The sequence below is a fragment of the Ursus maritimus genome, unplaced genomic scaffold, assembly GCF_017311325.1.
Source record: "Ursus maritimus isolate PB19 unplaced genomic scaffold, ASM1731132v1 scaffold_7, whole genome shotgun sequence".
Classification (NCBI taxonomy): domain Eukaryota; kingdom Metazoa; phylum Chordata; class Mammalia; order Carnivora; family Ursidae; genus Ursus; species Ursus maritimus.
Genome location: NW_024426885.1, coordinates 51,375,974 through 51,399,039, shown reverse-complemented (window position 1 = coordinate 51,399,039; position 23,066 = coordinate 51,375,974). Strand labels below are relative to the sequence as shown.

At 35.6% G+C, this 23,066-nt stretch overlaps 1 protein-coding gene across 5 annotated transcripts in view; it reads left to right on the top strand.

Moving 5' to 3' along the window:
• Positions 1 to 23,066, top strand: part of ADK (adenosine kinase) — a 518,777-nt gene that overhangs the window by 46,100 nt on the left and 449,611 nt on the right. For 4 of the 5 annotated variants that reach the window (XM_008696067.2, XM_008696069.2, XM_008696068.2 and 1 more), the window contains one exon: positions 19,837 to 19,890. The exons of the other annotated variant lie outside the window; for it this stretch is intronic. In XM_008696067.2, coding sequence (XP_008694289.1) covers positions 19,837 to 19,890 — 54 coding nt within the window. The remainder of the gene's footprint in view (positions 1 to 19,836; positions 19,891 to 23,066) is intronic. 5 annotated transcript variants of the gene reach the window in all.

Here is a 23,066-nt window from a genome sequence, read left to right as displayed (position 1 = left end):
AGGATACAAGATCAGGATTCCATTAGGATGGTTTCCAGAACACAGTGTTCTGCTGGAGGGGCACACTTGGTCTTCAAGTTCCTGTGGGAAGAGATAACCTAATCATGTTCCTGATGATAGTGGGGAGGATTTCCTCTGTCCTTCTGAGAATTTCGCTTTTGCCATTCTTACCAGGAATTTTATAATCTCTTGATGTTTAATTGTTGAAGAGTCTCTGATTACTTACCTACTTGCTGACCAGGTTCTAGTAATTGGTAAAAACTGGTATACATTCCTGAATGTTTACTGTGACACTAGGTGAATTGAAGGTTAATTTCTCATGCAAACAATCTGTCTGGCAGTCCTAAGCTTAGGGACTGTTTGAGGTCTATTACTAGGTATTTCTTGGGTTTGTCAGTTTTTATTTACTTATTAAAATTAAAAAAAATTTTATTTATATTTTTAAAACTCTGCCCCCAAGGTGGGGCTCAAGAAATCACAGCGGTGAGACCAAGGGTCGCATATTCTACCTACTGTCTTAGCCAGCTAGAAGTCCCTTGAGTTTGTCAGTCTTAGATACTGTGTATTGACTCCCTATTGTGATAGCTTGTGAAAGCTTGAGTTTTCTTTCACCTACCACCATTTCCTCTTCATCTTTGCCATATTATTAAATTATGTTAAATCAGTAATCATTGTGAACAAAATTGTGGACTGTGATTACTTATAAAACTTTTTGTTTTTCTTCCAGTTACTTATTGTGTCTTGTATTCATTTGCACCATTTTTTGTACACTTACTGAAATTTTCAAACCACTCTATTAAATCTGTCACATGCCTATTAACCTCTTCCCTCCCCCTCTGACTCCTCATTCCTCAAAATCAGTTAGTCTGTCAACCTCTTTTTCTCTGGTGGACCTCCCTTTTAGAGTTCTCCATCTTTGTGCCCCATACTGAATTGGTTGTGGTATTAAGACTTTCTTTTTCTTTTTCTTTTTTTTTTTAAACAGGAGTTTTCCTCGAACTTCGCTGCGTCTGCTTGTTTTGGATCTCTTGTTTCCTATACCTCATATCGTCTTAATTGGTTTCCTCTGTGTGTGTGTGTGTGTGTGTGTGTGTGTGTGTGTAGCATAGCCTCAGTAGCTTCCTAAGAGAAAGAGTGCATGAGTACATATATAGTACACTTTTTTAAATCCTTGCATATGTGTGATGATCTTTAAAAATTTTTTTCCTTCATATCTTATTAATTGGTTAGATAGGATTTTCTTTGCAAATTTTGAAGGCATGTACCGTTGTCTACCAGTGCATCAAATGCATCTCCTTCCTTTGTAGATCACCAGTCTTTTTCTCTGTGGAAGCTTTTAGTATTGTTTTTTTTTTCCTTGCTGTTAGTAAATTATTATTATGTAACGTTTTATTTGTGTTGTGGATATAGTTTTTTCCCTGTCTAAGCATATTAATTAGAGATGGTTTCATTTGTTTTTTGAAGGTTTATCTTCTGTTTCCTGCTTTATCTCAGTTTTTTGTGGATTGCTCTTTTCTCATTGTTTATTGTAGTCTTTCTCCTTCACAATGGAGACTTTCCTCCAATATTTGGTGATTTTGGCCATCTATTCATATTTAAGGGTAAGACGTTAAAAAGATCATTCCATTTATTTCTATAGGAATAAGAAAAAATATGAAAGGTATGTTGTAAACAATAACAGTTGTGGGAGGGTAGATTGACTAGGGTAGGTATTTTTATTTCAACATTCTGTACAGTTTAAGATTTTTATAACAATTCTGAATTGTTTTTTATACTGTTTTTAAAAGATTTTATTTATTTGTCAGAGAGAGAGAGAAAGAGAGTGATCACAAGCAGGGGGCAGAGGGAGAAGCAGGCTCCCCCTGAGCAAGGAGTCCGATGTGGAACTCGATCCTAGGACCCTGGGATCATGACCCGAGCTGAAGGCAGACACTTAAATGACTGAGCCACCCAAGCATCCCGTTTTTTTTTATAATTTCTTTAAAAAGCATTTGGGGCACCTGCATGGCTCAGTTGGCTAAGTGTCCGACTTCAGCTTAGGTCATGATCTCAGGGTCCTGGGATCAGCAGGCTTCCCACTCAGCGCAGAGTCTGCTTGTCCTTCTGCCGTTCCCCCTGCTTGTACTCTCTCTCTCTCAAGTAAATAAATCTTAAAAAAATAACTTTTATTAAGTTATTTATTGCTGTGTAACATGTTACCCCCAAAGTTGGCTGCTTAAAGTAACAAACATTTAGTATCTCCCAGAGTTTCTGAGAGTCAGGAATTTGAGACAGTGTGGCGTAGCTGGGTGATTCTTCCTTAGGGTCTCTGATCAAGTTGCAGTCAGTCTCTTGGCCAGGGTGGCGGTCATTTCAGGGCTCACCCATGGCTGGAGGATTCGCTTCCCAGCTGACTCATTTTTGGCTGCCCTCAGTTTCTTAAAAGTTTTTAAACTGAGGGCCTCCGTTCCTCAACTCATGGATCAACACATGATTTTAGAGAGAGAATAATTTTCCCTAGATGGAAACTTGTCTTTTTTATAACCTAATCTTAGAAGTGACATGCTATCACTTTTGCCATATGCTATTGGTTATACAGACCAAACCTGGTATAATGTGGGGGAGGGCAGTACACATGAATATGAAAAACAAGAGGCAGGGATCCTTGGCAGGGGAGCGGCGGGCAGAGGACACACTGTGATAGCCAGCCTCCAAGATGGCTCCCAGTGATCCCCCTCCTCCTGGTATTCCCTTGAGTAGTCTCCTCCATTAGTGTACCAGGGCTCAGCTATATAAGGAATGGCATACAGCAGAAGTGTGGTGATAAGCTACTTGACAGATTAGGTTGTAAAAGACTGTGGTTTCCATCTTGGTGGTTCTCTGACTTGTCTGTGCGCACACTTTTCTCTTTCTTTCTTTTGGATTACTCATTCTGGGGGAAGCTAGCTGCCATGTCTTGACAATCAGGTACCCTGTGCAGAGACTCAAGTGGCTGGAGATAAGAGGCTTCTGCTTTACAGCCAGTAAGGAATGGAGACCTGCCAGCAGCTTTGTACATGAGCTTAGAAATGGATTCTCCATCCTCTTTTGAGCCTTGAGATGACTGCAGCTCTGGCTGACAGCTTGATTTTATCCTCATGAGAGAGCTTGAGCCAGAATCAGTTAGCTAAGCCACTCCCGGATTCCTGACCCTTAAAAACTGTGTGGGATGATGAGTATTGTTTTAATCTGCCAAGTTTTCTTTTTTTTAAAGCATTTTAAAAAAAATTTATTTATTTATTCCAGAGAGAGTGAGAGAGAGAGCACAGGGGCAACTGGCAGAGGGAGAGAGAGAAACAGACTTCCTTCTGAGCAGGGAGCCTAACGTGGGGCTCGATCCTAGGACCGTGAGATCACGACCTGAGCCAAAGGCAGACAGTTAACCTACCAAGCCCCTGGAGCCACTCAGGAACCCCCTTTTTAAACTTTTTTAAAAAAAGATTTTATTTATTCATTTATCTGAGAGAGTGAGCTTGGGCGGGGGGCTGAGGGAGAGAATCTAAAGCATACTCTGTGCAGCGTCCAGAATGGGGCTTGATCCCACAACCCTGAGATCATGACCTGAATCAAGATCAAGAGTCGGATGCTTAACTGACTGAACCACCCAGTGCCCCTAATCTGCCAAGTTTTGGGTGAATTTGTTACATAGCCAAAGAACACTAATAAATAAATAAAGCAAAAAAAAATTTTTTTTTCAAATACACAGGCACACGTGCGTGTGCACATACACAGCCCATACCCCATATTCAAAACCTCATTGAAAGGTTGGTATACATAAGTTGGGCTTGTTGACTAATGGGGCTTTATTGTGGCTTGATTATACTTGATTATACCGAAAGCGTATTTTTAGGGGGTGACCCCTAGTATTAGTATCTGGAAGGCTGTTCTCTGAATCTGTTCAATTTCTTCACAGAAAAGTCTTCCAAGCGTGGCTGCTTTATTCTTAGAGTTGGACAGGGTAAGAGAGCTAAAGGTACCATATTTGAGTAGATGGTTTGATCTGTCCCTTCCTATCTTTCCTGTTTTGCCTGTTGTCTGTCAGTTAAGAGATGCTTCTGTTTGGTTTCTTCAGAGAATAAATCTCTAATTTATTTTAGGAATTGTAAGGTGTTTTGGTGAGATGGTAGTCTGTTTCTCTAGTTTTAGCTCCGTGTCTTATCCATTTCCTCTGAGACTTAGGGCTTCTCCTAGTAGACAAGGCTTGCCTATCATATATGTATAGCTTCTATCAATTGCAATTGAGATTTTAATTTTTTCAGCTCAGTTAAGTTCCTCATTTGCTTTCATTTTTCTTTTCTTTTTTTGAAGGTTCTTATATTTTAAGTAATCTCTGTACCCAGCATAGGGCTCGAACTCACAACCCCAAGATCAAGAGTTGCATACTCCACTGACTGAGCAAGCCAGGCCCACCTTGCTCTCCTTTTTCTGAAGATTTGTAGAAATCTCTTGGCCATTAATGCTTACATCACTATTCTTTTAGATCCTGTAGATCTTCATCTTTTTTTTTTTTTTGTACCTTTATTATTATTTTAACAGAGTCTTGGAACGAAGAGTAGATAGTCTTTCTGCCATATTTAAGTGGAAGTCCAAGGAGTATATGTGTATAATATTTCACAATTATTATATGTACAGTGGCAGGAAATATATAACTACAGATTCGTAGAATTTTTGAGATGGATTGGAATTTGGTGATAACTTAATCCTCTTTATTCATTTTACAACTGAGGAACAGGCTCAGAGAAGGTCCCTGTTGTGCCCATGATTATAGTTAGCAGTGTAAGCCTCAGATGGAATCTGTATCTCTTGACTGTTACTCGTTTCCTTTTCCACAATGCCACACTAACGACCTTTATTTCTTAACCACAAAAGAATTATTAAGTTATAGATAATTAAAACATATGAGTTAATAATAACTACATGCCAGGTTTTGGGGTTTTAAATGAGTAGGCCTCATTGCTACCTTATAGAGCAATCACTGGATAAATAAATGATTATCTTTTCTTAGGTTCAAATCTTTTATATATATATTTTTTGATTGCTGGCTTTATTCCCTAAGTATTTAATAATGTATATAATTTATGCGATCTTATAATTTCTCAAACAAGTAGTGTCAGAATAAAACAGAGCTTTTTTCTTTAATTTACAGTTTCCTTTGATTTCTTGGCTCTCATTTACTTATTCTCTTCTGCTTCCTAATCTGTTGTTGAAAGGAAGTTCAGTTTTTTGTTTTGTTTTTGCTACTAGGTTTTTTTTTGTGTTTGTTTTTTCTAATTTATTTTTGAGAGAGAGAGCTTGGGCGTGAGCAGGGGGGAGGGGCAGAGGGGGAGAGAGAGAGAGAGAGAGTCCCAAGCTAACTCAGTGCTGAGCACAGAGCCTGACACAGGCCTGAATGCCACTACCCTGAGATCTTGACCTGAGCCAAAATCAAGAGTCGGCCGCTTAACTGACTGTGCCACCCAGGGGACCCCATACTAAGTTTATAATTGGATATCCATAGTATAAGCCTTGCATGTAGGATTTAGAAACATTGTTGGGGAGAGACACAATTAAGGAAAGTATCTTAGTAAATCTGTTATATATACAGTAAACTCTTGGTGTAAAGGAACTACACTGTATTTTCGGTACACGATAGCATAGTCCTGGGTACATGTTAGGTACTTGGGAAATAGCATCTGCCTGAAAAAAAATTCTTATGGTAAGTCGTTTTTATAGTGGGATTTTAGGGGTGCCTGGGTAGCTCAGTTAGTTAAGCGGCCAACTCTTGATTATGGCTCAGGTCACGATCTCAGGGTCATGAGATTGAGCCCCACCTCAGGCTCCATGCTCAGCAGGGAGTCTGCTTGAGATGCTCCCTCTCCCTTCTTCTGCCTCTCCCCCTGAGTGTGGCTTCTCTCTCTCTCAAATAAATCTTTAAAAAGCAATAAAATGGGATTTGAAGTGTTTAAAGTTAATGAGGGAATTGATTTTTTTGCCTTTAGATATATGTTTCATATAATGTGTTTGTCCAGCTTTCAGAGCAGTTTTTCTAAAGAATCAGAACCATCATATGCTAATGATCTTTGCACATTGGACTGAGCACCACAAAGAGTTGAATATAAAGAAGGACCATGGACAATCCATCTGGAAAACATTCAGAGAAAAAGAGTATGAGAAAAACAAGAATATAATAAATTTTAAGAATTATTATCTGATAAAAATAACATTCAGCATGTATTATGTATACATTGTATCAGTTTAGTCCTCTTGACAACTTTATGAGGTAGGTATCTCATAAAGAATAATTCAGATCTTAAGAAATTTGTTCATGTCCAAAGAACACATGTCATTGTGCAGAGATTTGAAATACAGGTTTGTTTTAATTGTAAAATCTGTATTCATTATTTTTTGCTCCCTTACTATGAAAGTATTAATTTGGAAGTGAAAAATTCAGTTATATATCTGGATTTTTTTGGTGTAAATTCTGGTAGATATGTGAAGGTTTATAAACTCAGTGAAATTGTGTTTTCCTTCAGTAGTATATAGGTGAGAAAAATGTGTATAATTAGCTCTAAAAATTATTAATATTTAGTTTTTTTTTTTTTAAGAGAGAGCATGAGAGAGAGCTGAGAGAGCGAGAGCACAAGCAGGGGCGAGGGGTAGAGGGAGAAGCAGACTCCCCACTGAGCAGGGAAGCCCAGTGTGGGACTTGATCCCAGGACCCTGGGATCATAACCTGAGCCGAAGGCAGATTCTTAACCGACTAACCCACCCAGGTGCCCTAATATTTAGTTTTAATTAGTTCATTAGAGTAGATTAATAAATCCTGTGTGAGAGATTGAACCACTCAATTCTCTTGACTAAGTTTTCAAAAACAATGCACTTCTTGTGTTGAGAGTTGGCATGTTGCCTGTGATTGACCTGTTTCCGGAATAGAACAAGCATTGCCATCATTCTGAAATAACAATTAGATCGTTATTTGTATTTAAAAATTAAACTTTTTCTAGAATATCCTGTTGTTTATTTAAGGATTATAAAGCCAGTTATTTCCCTGGAATAAAAAAAAATGTAGGATCTTTATCTAATTGAAAGAAAAGCAGAATTAAATTAGTTGATTTTGATGTGTCCAATTTGCCAAAGTGTAATAACTGAAAATAAGTAGGAAAATGTGAGGCAGGAAGTAGGCTAGTGAAAATAATCTTTCCTAGCATATTGAAGAGACACATTGGGTGTGAGGAGAGAAGAAAATGTGGAACATATAAATACTTCCAGATGAGCGTTGACCTAATTATGAAGAATATAGGAAGAAGTATATACAAAGGGAAGTGAAAGAATATATGACAGGTTTGTTTTGATTTTTCTTGACACTAGATAAATACCACAGAAGTAAGAGGTATGACGAGAATTAATGACATGGTAATTGGGAAGTAAAAACCATCATTAGAAAAGAAAATAGTCAATTTTAAGAAGGGAGGTTAGAGTGGTTGAGGAAATATGTTTTTCTTACCAATCTAAATCTTTAATAATGCAGTCGTATAAACCTTAGTTAGGCCTTGATTAATGTAAGCATGAATGAAAGACATTACTTAATATTCACTCTAAAAATACTCAAGATAGTAACGGTTGTGAATTTCAGTGCTAATTGTTCAATACCAAAAATTTACAACTGGATTATTTGTATAAATTAAGATGAATTATTTCAATGAATGAATGTATATTAGGTTTGAAGTAAAACAATATTTGGAGTGTCGAGTGATACTCCATATGTAAGGTTAAAAGCTGTAATTGTTTTGTTTTAAAACTAATTATGAAATGCTCTGACACTTTTGTAGTTAATTCTTTATAAAGCTATTTTGCAATATTTTCTTGTAGAAGTTTTAAAATTATGATCTGTTTATTTAGATTTTTAATTGACTTGAATTGATTTTTTTGTTTATGATGTGAAGTAGGGATCTAGTTAAAAGAAATTTTTTTTTTCCTTAAGGGAAATCAACTGTTACATCACTGTATTGTGGATAGTCTAATCTTTACCCACTGATCTTCAATGCCAATTTTTATTTATCTGTTTTATTTATCCCAATTCTTTTTCTGCTTGTCATTTGTCCTTGAACTAATGCAGCTCTGTCTTTATTTTGTTAAGGTATATAATAAATCTTGATGTCTTGTAGGGCAAGTCCCTACACTTGGTTCGTATTCAAGAATTTTCTTGGTTATTCTTGGCTCTTTTGTACATAAATTTCAGAATGAGTATGTCAAGTTCTAAAAAAATTCTTTCTGGGATTTTCTTTAGGATTGCATTGCATTTTTAGATTAATTTGGAAAAATGAGATCTTTACCATATATCTTGCATTTACATCTCAATTTTTTTAAGGTATTCTTTTATATATTTTAGTAACACATAGAGTTAAGTACATTAAATACAGTGTTACAAAGTGGTTAGTTTTTTTTTTTTCCAGACTTAAACATCTTATAGTATGATCTTTGCTAAATTTGTTAGCTTTGAAAATTATAAAAATAATTCTGTTTTGGAAAAAACCCGAACCATGTAGAAGTGACTAAAGTAAAAACAAAATCTGGAGTAAGTTATTATCTCTACAGCAGTACTGTCCACTAGAATTTTCTGTGATGATGGAAATGTTGTGTGTCTGTGTTGTCCAATAGGGTAACCAGTAGTCTTAGCTTTGAACAGTATTTGAAATGTGATTATTGCAACTAAGGAATTGAATTAAAAGTTTATTTAAAATAATTAAATTTATTTTTATTTTATTGATTTTTTAAAAGTTTATTATTATTATTTTTAGTAATCTCTGCACCCAACATGGGGGTCAAACCTACAACCCCGTGATCAAGAGTCATATCCTCTGACTGAGCCAGCCAGGTGCCCCTAATTAATTAAATTTAAATAGTCATATATGATGAGTTGTTACTAATATTAGTGCAACTTAGGCCTTATTACAAAATTGTATAGTTTTCTTCATAGGTATACATTTTTTGTTAGGTTTATTCTAGGTATTTTAAAAATAAAGTTGTTGCTATTGTGAGTAGAATATTTTTTCAAAAATATTTTTTAGATTATTGCTGGTATTTGGAAATGCTACTGAATTTTGAATATTTTCTTTAACTTAGTTACCTTGTTATCTGCATTGAAAGAAAGATGGTCTTTGACTATTCTGAATTCTAGATTCTTAGATTTTGGGATAAACTGACATTTGATTCTGAATTTTTAGATTATTTCACCTACTAAGTGATTAGTCTTGAGTTGCTCTGAGGCTTCCTCAAATAAGATCTAAATTATGGAAACTGAATGAACACAGAATGATTTATGGAGCCTTTATTTTGCCCCATACATCATAAGATGGTGTTCCTTATGGATTCTCTGATGTTCAGACCTGACTCAGAATATTGAGAAGATGGTATTCCCCAGGCTTACCTAACATGGATTCATTTTTAGTAGTTCGTGTTGGCTCAGTACAACTGTTTTGGAGCACTTGCTTTCTGGTCATCATTTTGCCAAGTACAGAGTTAGATGTTTCTCGCCTTTAAGCGGCTAGCAAGTCTGATTGAAAAGACAGATGTAGAGCGAAATCACCTCATTAGTGTGGCATTATAGAGTAGAGATTAAAAGTGTGCTTTGGAGCCACTTGCAGTTGTATGACCTTATTATGTTTCTTAATCTATGGAAGATCACTTTTCTTGTGGCAAAAAAAAAAAAAGAATATTAAAATAGGACTGTTATAACGTGAGGATTGAATGAGATAATTTATGTATTTGCCAGATGTTAGCTAATGTTACTGGCTACTAGGGAGCTTGGAATGTCCTTCATGTCTTTTTTGTAGGCGATGGAGAGCACTTGAGGGAGTTTAAACAGGGGAATGACTGGTCGGATTTACATTTAGAATTACAGAAAGCATGTGTTTCAGTAATCAGTGGGTTTGAGGAGATAGATTAGAGGAGGCTGTAGTGATAGATTGTTGATGGATGGTGACCTGATCATTGTAGTTAGGAAATGATGGTTTGGAGAAAGTTCAATAGTATTTTAGCTTTATAAAGGTAAGTTTAATGATTGATTAACGAAGAGGGCAAAGGAGTCAGGGATGACATTCCAACTTTAGGTTTTGGTGACTGGGTAGATGGTGGTATTTACAATTGAGTTAGGGAGTATGAGAGGAGGACATGTTAGAGTGGCGAGATTGAGTTCAGTTTTGCTCATGCATGAGATGAATATGTGATATCCAGGTGGACCCATTTAGAAGATAATTTGATACATGTTTCTGGTAGGTAGAGAATTCATGACTGAAGGGGTATATAATAAATCAGAATTGTATTTAATTTTACTTTGATACAATGCCACTCAATAAATGTTAGCTGTTATTATTACATCATCATCGTCATCATTAAAATAGGTGGTATTTATTTATTTTTAAAAAATATTTATGAGAGAAAGAGAGCATGGGGGGCGGCGGGCAGAGGGAGAGGGAGAAGCAGGCTCCCTACTGAGCAGGGAGCCTGGCTTGGGGCTTGGTCCCTGGACCATGGGATCATGACCCAAGCCAAAGGCAGACACTTAAGTGACTGAGCCACCCAGGCGCCCCAAAATAGGTGGTATTTAAAACAATCAGTGGGGGCACCTGGCTGGCTCAGTTGTGAGAATGTACAACTCTTGATCTCTTGGGGTCATGAGTTCGAACCCCACAGTTGGGTGTAACGATTACATACATACATACATACGTACATAAACTAAGTAACTAACTAACTTAAAATAAAGCAACCAATGAATGAGCCTTTCTAGAGAAAGGGTAAAAGTAAAGGAGGTGGTCTGGAAGATAAAACACTGAATAGATGGGTAAATGAAAAAGAATTATAGAAGGAGATAGAGAAGAAATAAGTTTTTAGCAGGAGAACTAAATAAAACACAGTCTTATGAAGTATAGTGAGCTTGTATGACAGAGCGGTTAATAACATCACATGTAAGAGAGATGAGATGCCTAGTAACATAAAGCCTACAGGAATTCACTAGATTTTATGATAGGATGTCAGCAGTGAGCTCAGCTAGGTAAATCACAGTGGAATGGTAGGGACAGAAGTCAAATTGAAACATATAAGAAATAAATGGGGGGCACCTGGGTGGCTCAGTCAGTCAAGCATCTGCCCTTGGCTCAGTCATGATCCCAGGGTCCTGGAATTGAGCTCCATGTTGGGCTCCGTGCTCAGCAGGGAGCCTGCTTCTCCCTCTCCCTCTGCCTGCTGCTCTGCCTGCTGCTCTGCCAGCTTGTGCTCTCTCTCTCTCTCTCTCTGTCTGTCAAATAAATAAATAAATCTTAAAAAAAGAAAGAAAGAAAGAAAGAAGAAAGAAATGGGAGGTGTGATGTGAAGCGGGGCAGTTTTTTTAATATGGCCTAATCTAGAGGAAAAAAGGAAAAAGAAATGTAAAAAAAATTAAATTTCCTTGGCAGCCCATTGATTGTACTTAAGATAGGAAGGGTGACCTTCCTCCAGGAACTCAACTGCCTCAAGGTTAATACTTTGCTAAGGGCAAAAGGCAACTTTAGCTTGACATTAGCTGGACCTCCAGGATCCTGTAAGTCTCTTTTAACATATAAAAATCCCTTTGGAAACTTCCTTTGTTTCTACTCCCCGTCCTCCCCTCCGGAAGGTATATATTAGCAGTCATTCTCCAAACATATGGCTCACTGATACACATCTGAAGGGTCTCATGACTAAGGTTTTACTAGACAGTAGTAAATGGCCCCTTAAGGTCTTGGAAACCTTGCTTTCAAATTCCTTAGAGACTTACACTATCCCTGACTCCCTCCCAACTTAAAAATATATAATCAGTCACTCCTCCCAATCCCAGTACAGCTTTTTTCCCTTGGTCCTGTCCCTGTGTTTTAATAAAACCACCTGTTTTGCACTGAAGACATCTCTAGAATTCTTTCTTGACTGTTTGCTTCTGAACCCCAACATTTCACATCATGGTCCACTAGCCAAGCAAGCAGTGACATCTTACAAGCCAAATGTTAAAATTTCCTTTAATGAAAATATGTGGCTAGTCATTTTGAATAATTATCAATGATTTTTAAAAATAAAAACATAAGAGAAAACTTTAACAATACAGAGTATCGTTCTATTTGTTTAAGTGTAAATCTGGTTTAATTCTTTTTCTTCAGCCTTCTGTATTGAGTTATAATCTCATTTAGTTTACTAATGAGAATTTAAAATATTATTTTCATAAACCTTGTAACTTTTTGCCATTATTTTCCTTCTAACCCTCTGGATTACCCTTTAATTGTTTCTTTATAAGCCTCTTAAATTTCAGCTGTAGTCTGAAACATTGCTGTGGTGATTAACACTTTTAGCCTCCTTTTTTTTCCCTTTTGAGTATATTTTGATATGTTTATTTTTTAATTGCTAGGGCTAATTAAACATGTTGTTTAAGTTCTTGCCACACTGTCTGATTGCATCTGCTAATTCTATAAAACTTTGCATGCTACTATTAGGATTCTTTGGACCATGTGGTAATATTTATAGATTTCTCGAGATTTTACTTGTGTAATTCTCAGAGGGCAATCTTAGTTGCAAGTATTTATGGAATATTTTATTGTCGTCGTGCTATGTAGTGAGTCTTAACTTGGCATTAACTATTTGTGTGATGCCGTGTTTGCCATTTCATTTATGATTGGGCTGTTTCTGCGCTTTACAGTATCTTTAAGGACCTTCCTAGGTCTGAAATTTTATGTTCTGCTAATCTTCAGGGAAAGCACATTTGAATAATGTTTGTTTCAGTCTCAAGGCCCAACCTTTATTACTGTTAGTTGCACACTACTGCTGTTCTAGCGTATCTTAATAGTTATCTATCATGTAGTAATACATTTTACTTATGTATTCTGATATTTAATTATAAACCTAAGTAACAGTACCATTTTCCCATTACCCATGGTGGGACTGTCATTACTGGATTTTATTCTTTTTTGCTTCAAGTGTGTCTTGCTTTAACAACTCAGGCAGGGATGAAGGAAATTAATCCTCCTTCTCCCCTCCTACTTCTTCCCCTCCTCCCTTATTTCTCTCCTTTCCACTTCCTCTTTTCCTTCCTTCTCTCTTTCTTCCTATCTACTTGTCACCTGTTGCTATACATATTTATACAGTAAAAATATTTAAATTTATTTAAAAAACTTTATACAAGAAAAGTTTTGAACTAATCTTTGGAAGCTTAAATGTTCATTGGTTGAAAAATTTAAGTGAAAACTACATCTGGATGAATATTATGACCGCATTGTAAAGTGCTATATGTATTTGTTTTTAATATATATTTTTTAATTTCAAAAGTAATTTGCTTATTATTTACATCTCAAAAAAGCACAAAGAAGAGAATAAAAATAATCTGTAATCTATATAATATTTTGAAGTTATGTTTCCAATTCTTTTTGGGAGTATATTGCCTTTTTTGTTTTGTTTTGTTTTGTTTTAAACTTTTTTTTTTTTTTTAAAGATTTTATTTATTTATTTGACAGAGATAGAGACAGCTAGCGAGAGAGGGAACACAAGCAGGGAGAGTGGGAGAGGAAGGAGCAGGCTCATAGCGGAGGAGCCTGATGTGGGGCTCGATCCCGGAACGCCGGGATCACGCCCTGAGCCGAAGGCAGACGCCTAACCGCTGTGCCACCCAGGCGCCCCTGTTTTGTTTTAAACTTAATCTTGAACCATTTCCCTAACGTGCTGTAATTTACTAATTATAAATCTGCTACTTTCTGCGGTATTTTCTTACAGTTTTACTTTTCCATAAATAATGCTCTCATTGACAGTTATATACAACACTCTGATGTTTTCTTGTTGGAAATTTGTAGTTATGCATTTGTTTCAAAACACGTGACCACTTTAAACTTCCTTCCCTCCCTATTTGAGCTAATTGAATTAGTCATTTTACAGAGGTGGAAGCATTACAAGAAAGGGGGGAGAGATGAGTATTTATTACACGTTCATGTGCTGGCACTTGAACACTTCATGTATTATCTTATTTGATCCACATAGCAACCCTGTGGTGTAGGTAGTTTTATGCTTCTTAGAGAAATTAAATGGCTTGCCCACTTCAGAAAGCTATTTAATGGCAGAATCAGGACAGTAACACAGGTCTTAGACTTTCAGTTTAATGTTCTTTCACTCAGACGTTCTCTGTGGAGGCTAGAGGCAGATGAAGAAGGTCAGCTTCCTTATCTTCTGCCGATTAGAGTAAGTGCTTGTCTTTATCGTCTGGTAAATCCAGGCAGAAAAATGATTGAGAACGGCCACTATACCATTCTGTGGTCTCTGGCTTCTTAAGGGCCATGTTTATGTTTGAATTTAAGAAATGGATATAAAAGCAGAACATCTATCTAATCATGTCTTTAGGAAACAAAACCCAACTAAAGAGTAGGCTGTATTATCATTCAGAGAGGGACATGGTAGAAAGTTGAGGTATAGCTCTCTACTTTCTAATTCCTACTACGTTGAATTTTCCCCTTGACATTTACTAATTTAAAACATTGAGGGGGCACCTGGCTGGCTCAGTAGGTAGAGCATGTGACTTTTGATCCTAGGGTTGTGAGTTCAAGCCTCACATGGGGCTTGGAGCCTACTTAAAAAAAAATAAAACTGAATGTTCAGAGAGTTGTTAAATGTGATAGATTAAAAACACTGTATACCTTCTGTCAACAGCAGTTAGATTGGCAGAACAGGACATACTAAATGAAACTGAGAAATCATATAACTATAATTCCACATATAAAAAAACATTCAGCTGTACATTTCAGTGAGAATAGCTCCATTTCTTTAGTAGGGGTTATGGTCCTGATGATATATTTACCTGTACATTTATAATTTATACTTACTTTAAAATAAATTTGGGGAATTTCTTAGTTAAAACATAATTTTTACAATTATAGGTGTATACTACTTTTTGTGTACATTTTAAAGGTGTTCTGTAAACACTTTAAAATAAAGTTTTTATTCTCTTATGAATAACCATCTATATAAATAGTTTGGTCATAGTTTATGAGCTTTGGAAATGTATTTAAGTTGCATAGAGAAACAAATTACCTCTCTTTACAAGTGCCTTTTTTAAAAATTTGCAAACTAAATCAATGCTCCGTTTTAAAAGTTAGAGTATTAGTTAGTGGCATTTCATATATTTATTAACCAACTGAAATTTGGTAAAGTGAGTATTAATAAGGGAAAGTTCTATGAAAAAAGTAGATAGAAGTTTATGAATAAAGAAATACACATACATACACATATTTATGGACATATGTAAGTAAATAAACACATATAAGGGTATGTGTAGTAAAGATTTTGGCCTTGTCCAAAGAGCTGTCTGGGAGGTAATCTATATCATACCTGATGGAAGTGTCTTTTTGTTTAGGACAGGGCTGGCCACACCCCACGGAGTGACCGGTTACATGATTTAGGGTTAGGCTTTGGGTCATATGATATCAGTTGGCTTGAAGACTGAGTTAAACCACGTGGGCAGTCACTTGATCAATCATGCCTATGTAATGAAGCCCCAATAAAAAATCTGGACACTGAAGCTCGGGTGAACTTCCCTTGTTGGCAATACTGCATACCACATTGTCATATCAGCAATGTGCTGTATTGTCCTGATGCCAGGACAAGTGTTGCATTTGGAACCCTCCCAGGCACTGCTCCATATGTCTCTTCCCTTGGACTTTGACCTGTATCCTTTCCTTGTAATCCATAACCATGAGTATAATAGTTTTCAGTGAGTTCTGTAAGTCCTAGTGAGTTACTGAATTGGAGGGTGGTTTGGGGAACCTCCTGAACTTGCAGTTGGGTATTGGGTACTGTTTCCTCAAACGTTGCATTTTGGCTGACTTTGGATATTTACGTATCGTGCAGTTTCCTAAAATGCAGTGTGCAAGAGTCAAGGAAGAGATAAGGAAGATAACAGCAAAGATGAAGAAAAATTAAAGTTATGAGATATGAAAAGTTACCTGGTTTGGGGTAGGGGGAAATCAGATGAGAGAAAGAAATGCTATGGGAAGAGTGACTGCTTTGACGTTTGGGATTAGAGAACTAATTTACTTAGAAAATAGTTCAGAATGGTTCTTGTAAATTTATTCTTGGGGTCTGGAGAGGTACTCTGTGAATTAGGAGAGTAATATTTCCCTTTTGGTGATTTGATCAAAATCAGGCTCTCCTTCCTTGCCTGCTTCTTGCCTATGTGGACCCTTTCCCCCCCTCTGGCTTCTTTCACCATTCCCTTTAAATTCTTATCCTGAGACTTTAAAAGGAAAGGGCATTTTGTTTGTTTTGTTTTTGTTTTAATGGGAAAGGAACAGAGAAGAGAGATGAAGTGGGGAAGGAAAGGAAAGTTGGGGAACAGATTAAAAAGCTGCCCCTTTTTAGACTCTCTTAGGAAGGAGACTTGTTACTCAATGTTTTGTTTGAACACTGTACATTGTGCTTCACTTTATTGTAACCTTATCATACAAGCAGTTATTTTTATTCTGATTCACTTACTGAATCTCAAGGTCCTTAAGTGCAAGAAATGTTTGTTATTCTCTATCACCAGCCAGCTGGAGAGGGAAAGTAACATTGATTTAGTTGCTATTGTATATGTACAAAACACCTTGCTAAGACATAGATATCATCAAATCCACTGGTTTCAAACATTTCAATTTTCATAAAAATGTTTTAATAAATTTTAATAAACTTCCTCACTCATTAGGTTAATATTTATGACTTTTTTATTGTAATGTTAAATAAAACTGATAAACATTCTTTTAGTGGACTCTAAATACCATAGGAGTTTGATACTTACCATCATCCATTTATTTAAATAAAATTTTTTTTACCATCATACATTTGTAAAAAGACACAAACAGGCTCTTTCCTTACTACTGAAAAATTTCATACTCCTTTCTATTTAAATTTGTATACCTATTACACTTTTTGCCAACAGATTTTATCCTTATATAATGTATTTTTGTGCATGAATTATTTTATGTAATATATTATGCATATATTATGAAGGTAATATATTTTTATGCATGTAAATTGAATTTAAAAATACCTCCTAGTCATTAAATTATAATTAACATATAGTTAGTTCAACAGCATAGATGTATTAAAATTTTGTTAAATAATAAACAAGAAAACATTTTATTGGAAATGCGTCTTTTAATGAGGTGGGTGAAACTAATTTTTTTCATTTAGTTCAAACTTCCTTGGATAAATAATACTCAATGCTGCAATAAGACAGATGTTCAGCATCATTTTTATTTCCCCCTTTTCTTTAAAAATGTGAAAAGGTTCAGGATAGGCCCCCCTCAGAATGTGCTACTTTGGCATGTGGATTATTTTGAGTTGAAGGCACTTGAGACCCCGTGGGCTCATGAGAAACTACTGTCCCTCCCTTAACCACACAGAAGAATCTAAATTGGGGATCTTTCCCAGAATAAGCGTTGTTAACAGAGATAAATTATATCTGAGCGACACATTTATATGATAGGGCAAATATCTAATTACCAAACATCTCTCTCTCTCTCTTTTTTTTTTAATGGGAGGTAGGCGGAGAGCAGGGAGGGGCAGAGGGAGACGGAGAGAAACCTAATAAGCAGGCTCCATGCTCAGCAGAGAGCCCTATGCAGGGCTCCATCTTAGGACCCTGAGGTCATGACTTGAACTGAAATCAGGAGTCAAATACTTAACCAACTGAGCCAGCCAGGTGCCCCCCAAACATCTCTTCTTATCGTCCTGTAAAGTGCATTCCTTTGCTTGAAATCCTAGGCCCCTACCCCCTTCTCCTTATTTCAGAATGATACATATACCTCACTTTGTTTGACTGTCTTTCGGATTTCCATGTCCATGTGGATTCCCCATATGTATGCTTATTAAATTTGATTTTCTCCTGTTAATCTGTCAATTTGATTCTTAGTCCAGTTAGAAGGACCTTGAAGGGGACAGGAGTTCTTATTCCCTGAGAAGGGGATGAGGAATTCTTGCTCCCTGACAGGTGGAAGTGTTGAGAGATGTGTTCACATAATTAACTGGATGGTAATGAGCAGAATTTTACTTCAGTGGCATCACTCAGTTGTTTGAGCTTCTCTATTATCAAATTATCTATCATCAAAAATTATTTTTATTTGTCAGCTGCTTATTTTATTAGGTCCATTTTCAGTTTTGTTAGAAGCAAATCATTAGAAACCACCTGACTTTCCAGTCATTAGAGTCATTAGAGACATGCAATTCTAGGAAATACACCAAAAAAGGCTGTAGTAAGGCTTCCTGAATAGCTAGTAATTATACCTATTAGTGTTTTACTTATAGGCATATGTTTACCTAAACATTTTAGGAGATGCTAGGGTAAGTTAAATATTGTTAATTTCAATATACCTATGTCAAAAGGATTTTTCTTGATAAAATCTTTTTATTGAGTGCCTTAAACATGTTTTAGTCAAAACCGTTCATTTATTTGAAGACCATTGTCTACCTTGGAATCATTGGTAAAATTGTTCTGCAGTCAAACAAATCAGATTTACTTTCATGATAAAAAAAGTCTGGCTTCATTTTTCAGTTCAAATAAATGATTTGACTTGTGTTTCTGTGACAACCATGTTCTGATATTTAATCCTCAGTAGATAAATGAAAGACAAGGAACCTTGTTTTAAAAATTTGTTGCTTGGGGGAATAAGTTGACACTTTCTTTCTTGTTTTTTATTGGAAACTCTCTTAGCTTTGCTTCATAGGATTCTTCCTGATAAGTAATGCATTCTTTCATGCTGTACATGGGATGGAAAAGATAAACTTTTTAAAGAAAAGTGATCAACTTGGGCCCCATCCCATAATGTATCTGAAAATAGAACATCCCGTGACAGACGGTTCCCCATTTATAATTTGTAGCTTCATTCTTTACAGAAATAATGTATCAAACAGTAATCTCTATAGTCAGTTTATGGTACTTCACTTAAAGAGGCTTTGCAGACCAAAATACTATGAACCATTTCTTGTTTAGTGCCTCAGAGGTTTTTATACCCCAGCCACTGCGGTACAGTTCTATTCAGGATGCCATTCTTTTTGTAAAGTGGGTAAAGGCATTTGTGAGAGGGGAGGCAAGAAAGGAGACTCTACATGACGTTTCCACTTGGACCTCTGACCTATTGTCAGGCAGCTTAGTTTTTAGGGAAGGGTTGAATACAAGTGGAATTTGAAGACCCGGGAATTGCCATCTGTTGTTTATTTTTTTCTGGGTACTCCCCAGAATTCTGTTTACTTTTAGCACGACAAATACGTGGTAATTTGGAAGATACCTGTTGTAATATTTATAGCAACCTCTGTTTTATAGACAGGGAAGGTGAGACTTAAAGAAATGAAGTAATTGCCTGTGGTCATTAAGCTAAATAAATGGTTTAGACAAGGAACTCCAAGACTTATTTTTCCTTCCATGTCGCACCACCCAGGACACAGTGTGGTACACAGATTTTTACTGTGTATTTAATGAATAAATAACTGCATATTGTTTTGTGAACTCTTAAATACTTCTGCGGGTAGTTTCTTGAATTTTGAACTGCTGGATGAATGTAACATTGCAGATTATTCACTACAGAGGACTACTGGAGATACCTTGTGTTTTCGAAGTTCTTTGGATTTTATCTGTGGAAGTGACTAACAGAACAGCAAAGAACTTAAGCATTAATGTTTTATCAGTGAGGACAGAGACTTGTAACAGTGTGGTAGTGCTTGTTTGATAGGGGTTAACTGACTGTATGTCGATACCCATAGTGAGATGTCCATGAGGCAAACGTACTTAAATATTATATGACCAGTATTTTTTTGTTTTCTGTGTTACAGGTATTCTCTTAAGCCAAATGACCAAATCTTGGCTGAAGACAAACACAAGGAATTGTAAGTACATTAAACACTAGATGGTACATAGTTTACTCTTCTATGGAGATGTATGTAAACCATCTGATTTTTAAAATTGTATAAAATATAAAGATGTAATTAACACTATGAACTTAATCCTGGTAAGATTAGAATAGTTTACATTACATACGGTTAACATGGGAAATAATTCTTCCTGCATGGACGTTAAAACATGTAGTATTGTATTCTATCATCTAGAATAAGGGCATACTGGGAAATATGTAATTTCATGATCTTTCTCCACATAAAATATTAAGTTGTTGTTAATTTTGGCTTTTATTCAGTTGACTTCCCCGCCTTCGTGCTTAAGATAGTGAAATATAATTTTGTTTCTTTATGAAAAGGTAAATGCCTGGTAGTGATTGGCACAGGGCAAAACACTTTAAATGTGAAATTTGAAATATGAATAAAATTTTGTTCCTTTTAAAATTTTAGTGTTCTTTCAGGTAAAAATAACTTGAACATATGATTCTGGGATACCTCCATGGCTATTTTTCTGCTCTCTTGTAGTATTTAAAAGATTATTGCTTCATGGAAACTTTGAGGTTTCTTTAAAAATGACAGATTTGGGAATTTAAAAAAATTCATCTTAATCTTTTCAGTATCATGACATTGTCCAAGGAGGACAGCTAAAAAAGAATTTATATGCTTCTATTTTCTGGTCTACTTTCTTTTTCCCATTGTGCAGTAAGAAAGTTCTGATGACCTTAATTATTATGCAAACACCTAATGTCAAATAATACTGTAGAATTAAGAATTTGAGGAATCTGTGGCTGGCTAAACACCTTCAGGTTGGACCACACTTATTCTTGATAATACTTAATGTTCTATCCAATTGATAAGTGTATTGGTGAATTTCACATGCTTTCTTGGGGATTTCCCTAATGTTTGGCACTTCCTGATGTTAAAGATATTTTAACATTGGACTCAGGTCCCTTATGGTTTAGTTAAATGCAGTCTTCAATTGGTATACATCTGTATGGAGAATCACTCTTTCTGATAGAGTTCTTCAAGACTATTTTTTTTAGGTGCAGCAAAGGGAATATAGTCAATGATATTGTAATACCATTGTGTGGTGACAGATGGTAGCTACACTTGTGGTGAGCATAGAAAAACATATAAAAGTGTTGTATCACTATGTTGTACAGCTGAAACTAATGTAACATTGTGTGTCAATTATACTCAAAAAGTCCACACACAAAATATTTTTTTCTCAAGGTTATATAGTGATTTTTTAAAGTACTTTTAAAACTGCTTTTTAAAAACCTTTCCCAAGTTATTTTATTTTTTTCTTTCATATCGAAGACATTGTAATAAGTGTTAATCTTAAAATGGTAGGACCAATGTGTAGGGAGATGTTTTCTTTAAGAGTTCTTACAGTTGATGTATCCCATTGTTATGCCAGCTTTTCAAGCTCATTTGATTATGATCTTCATAGTGTGTTGTCAAGTATATTGTCAAGAAATTGTATTCAGTTTCTTTCTTTACTGCCAAGTATAATCAATGAGGATAGTGATTGTCACTGTACCATTGGTTGGATATTTGTTATTTATAGGTCTGATAACAGAGCTCTTTTGGTATAGTGTGTTAATTCATTTAAAATTTCATTTACTGTCTATGATATAGTTCACCTCTATGGGTAGACTGATTTTTTTTACTTAGATTTTATTATGAAAAATTTTAAATATGCAATATATATTCACCCATATACTTAGCAACTAGATTTATCATTAGCATCACATGTATATTCATTCTTCTATCCATCCATTTCTTTATCAGTGTTTTGAATGCAACTGCAGACATCAGTATGTTATCCTCTAAATATTTTAACATGCGTATCATCAACTACAGGTCAATACTTTATAGAGCTTTTTTCCTTTACGTGAAAAGTTCACGCAATAAAATGCACACATAAGTGTACATTTGTTGAGTTTTGACAAATGCATAAATGTTTGTAACCTGGGGTGCCTGGCTGGCTCAGTCCGTGGAGCATGAAATGCTTGATCTCAGGGTCCTAAGCTCGAGCCCCATGTTGGTTATGGAGATTACTTAAAAATAAAATCTTAAAAAAAAAAACAACTAAAAAAAAAAATGTTTGTCACCCAAACCTCTAGATATAGAACATTATCACCAGCCTGGGAAGTTTCTTTATGCCTCTTTGTAGTTAATCTCTGCTCTTACACTCCAAGAGGTTACTGTTGTTATGATTTTTTTTCTACCACAAATGAAGTTTTCTCTGTTCTACAATTTCTTATAAATGATATCATGTGTATATCCTGTTTTATATAATACTTCTTTCCCTCAGTATAATATTTTTGACATTCATCAATGTATCAGTTAATTTCTTTTCATTGCTTATTAATAATCCATTTGTTTATCTGTTCTCTTATTATGGACTCCTATGCTGTTTCCTTTCCAGTTTTTGGCTACTATGAATAAAGTTGCTATTGACATTTTTGTACAAGTTTTTCTGTGAACATATTTTTATTTCTCATGGGTAATTAGGAGTAGATTGCTGAGTCAATAGGGTAGTAGTGTTTTTGGTTCTATAAGAAACTACTAGATTTTCTTCCAAAGTACTTGTGCCATTTTACATGCCTACCAGCAATATGTGAGAGTTCCAGTTGCTCTACATCTTCATCAGCGTTTGGTGGTGTTGGTCTTTCTAATTTTAGCTATTCTGGTGGGCACGTAGTGGTATTTCATTGTGGTTTAGTTTGCATTTATTTCCATAATGACTAGTAACATTGAACACTTACACATTTGTGTATTGGCCATTCGTATTTACTATGAAGTGTGTTCACATCTTTTGCTGATGTGAAAAAATTGGGGTTTTTCTTTTTACTGATGAGTTGTTAGAATTCTTTATGTATTCTAGATACCAGTCTGTGTCTGGTAGGTTGCACAAATTTTTTCTGCCTGGTCCCTGGCTTACCTTCTTTCTTAATGGTGTTTTGGTAAGCAAATTTTAAATTAAAAAAATTTTTTTTTGAGTAGCAAGTTTTTTCTTGAGTAGCGAGTTTTTAATCTTGATGAAGTCTAATTTATCAATTTTTTTCTTTATGATTATTGCTGTCTTTGGTTTAACAAATCTTAATTTATGAAGATCATCATTTTTTTTCGTTAAAAGCTGTATGGTTTTACTTTTTATGTTT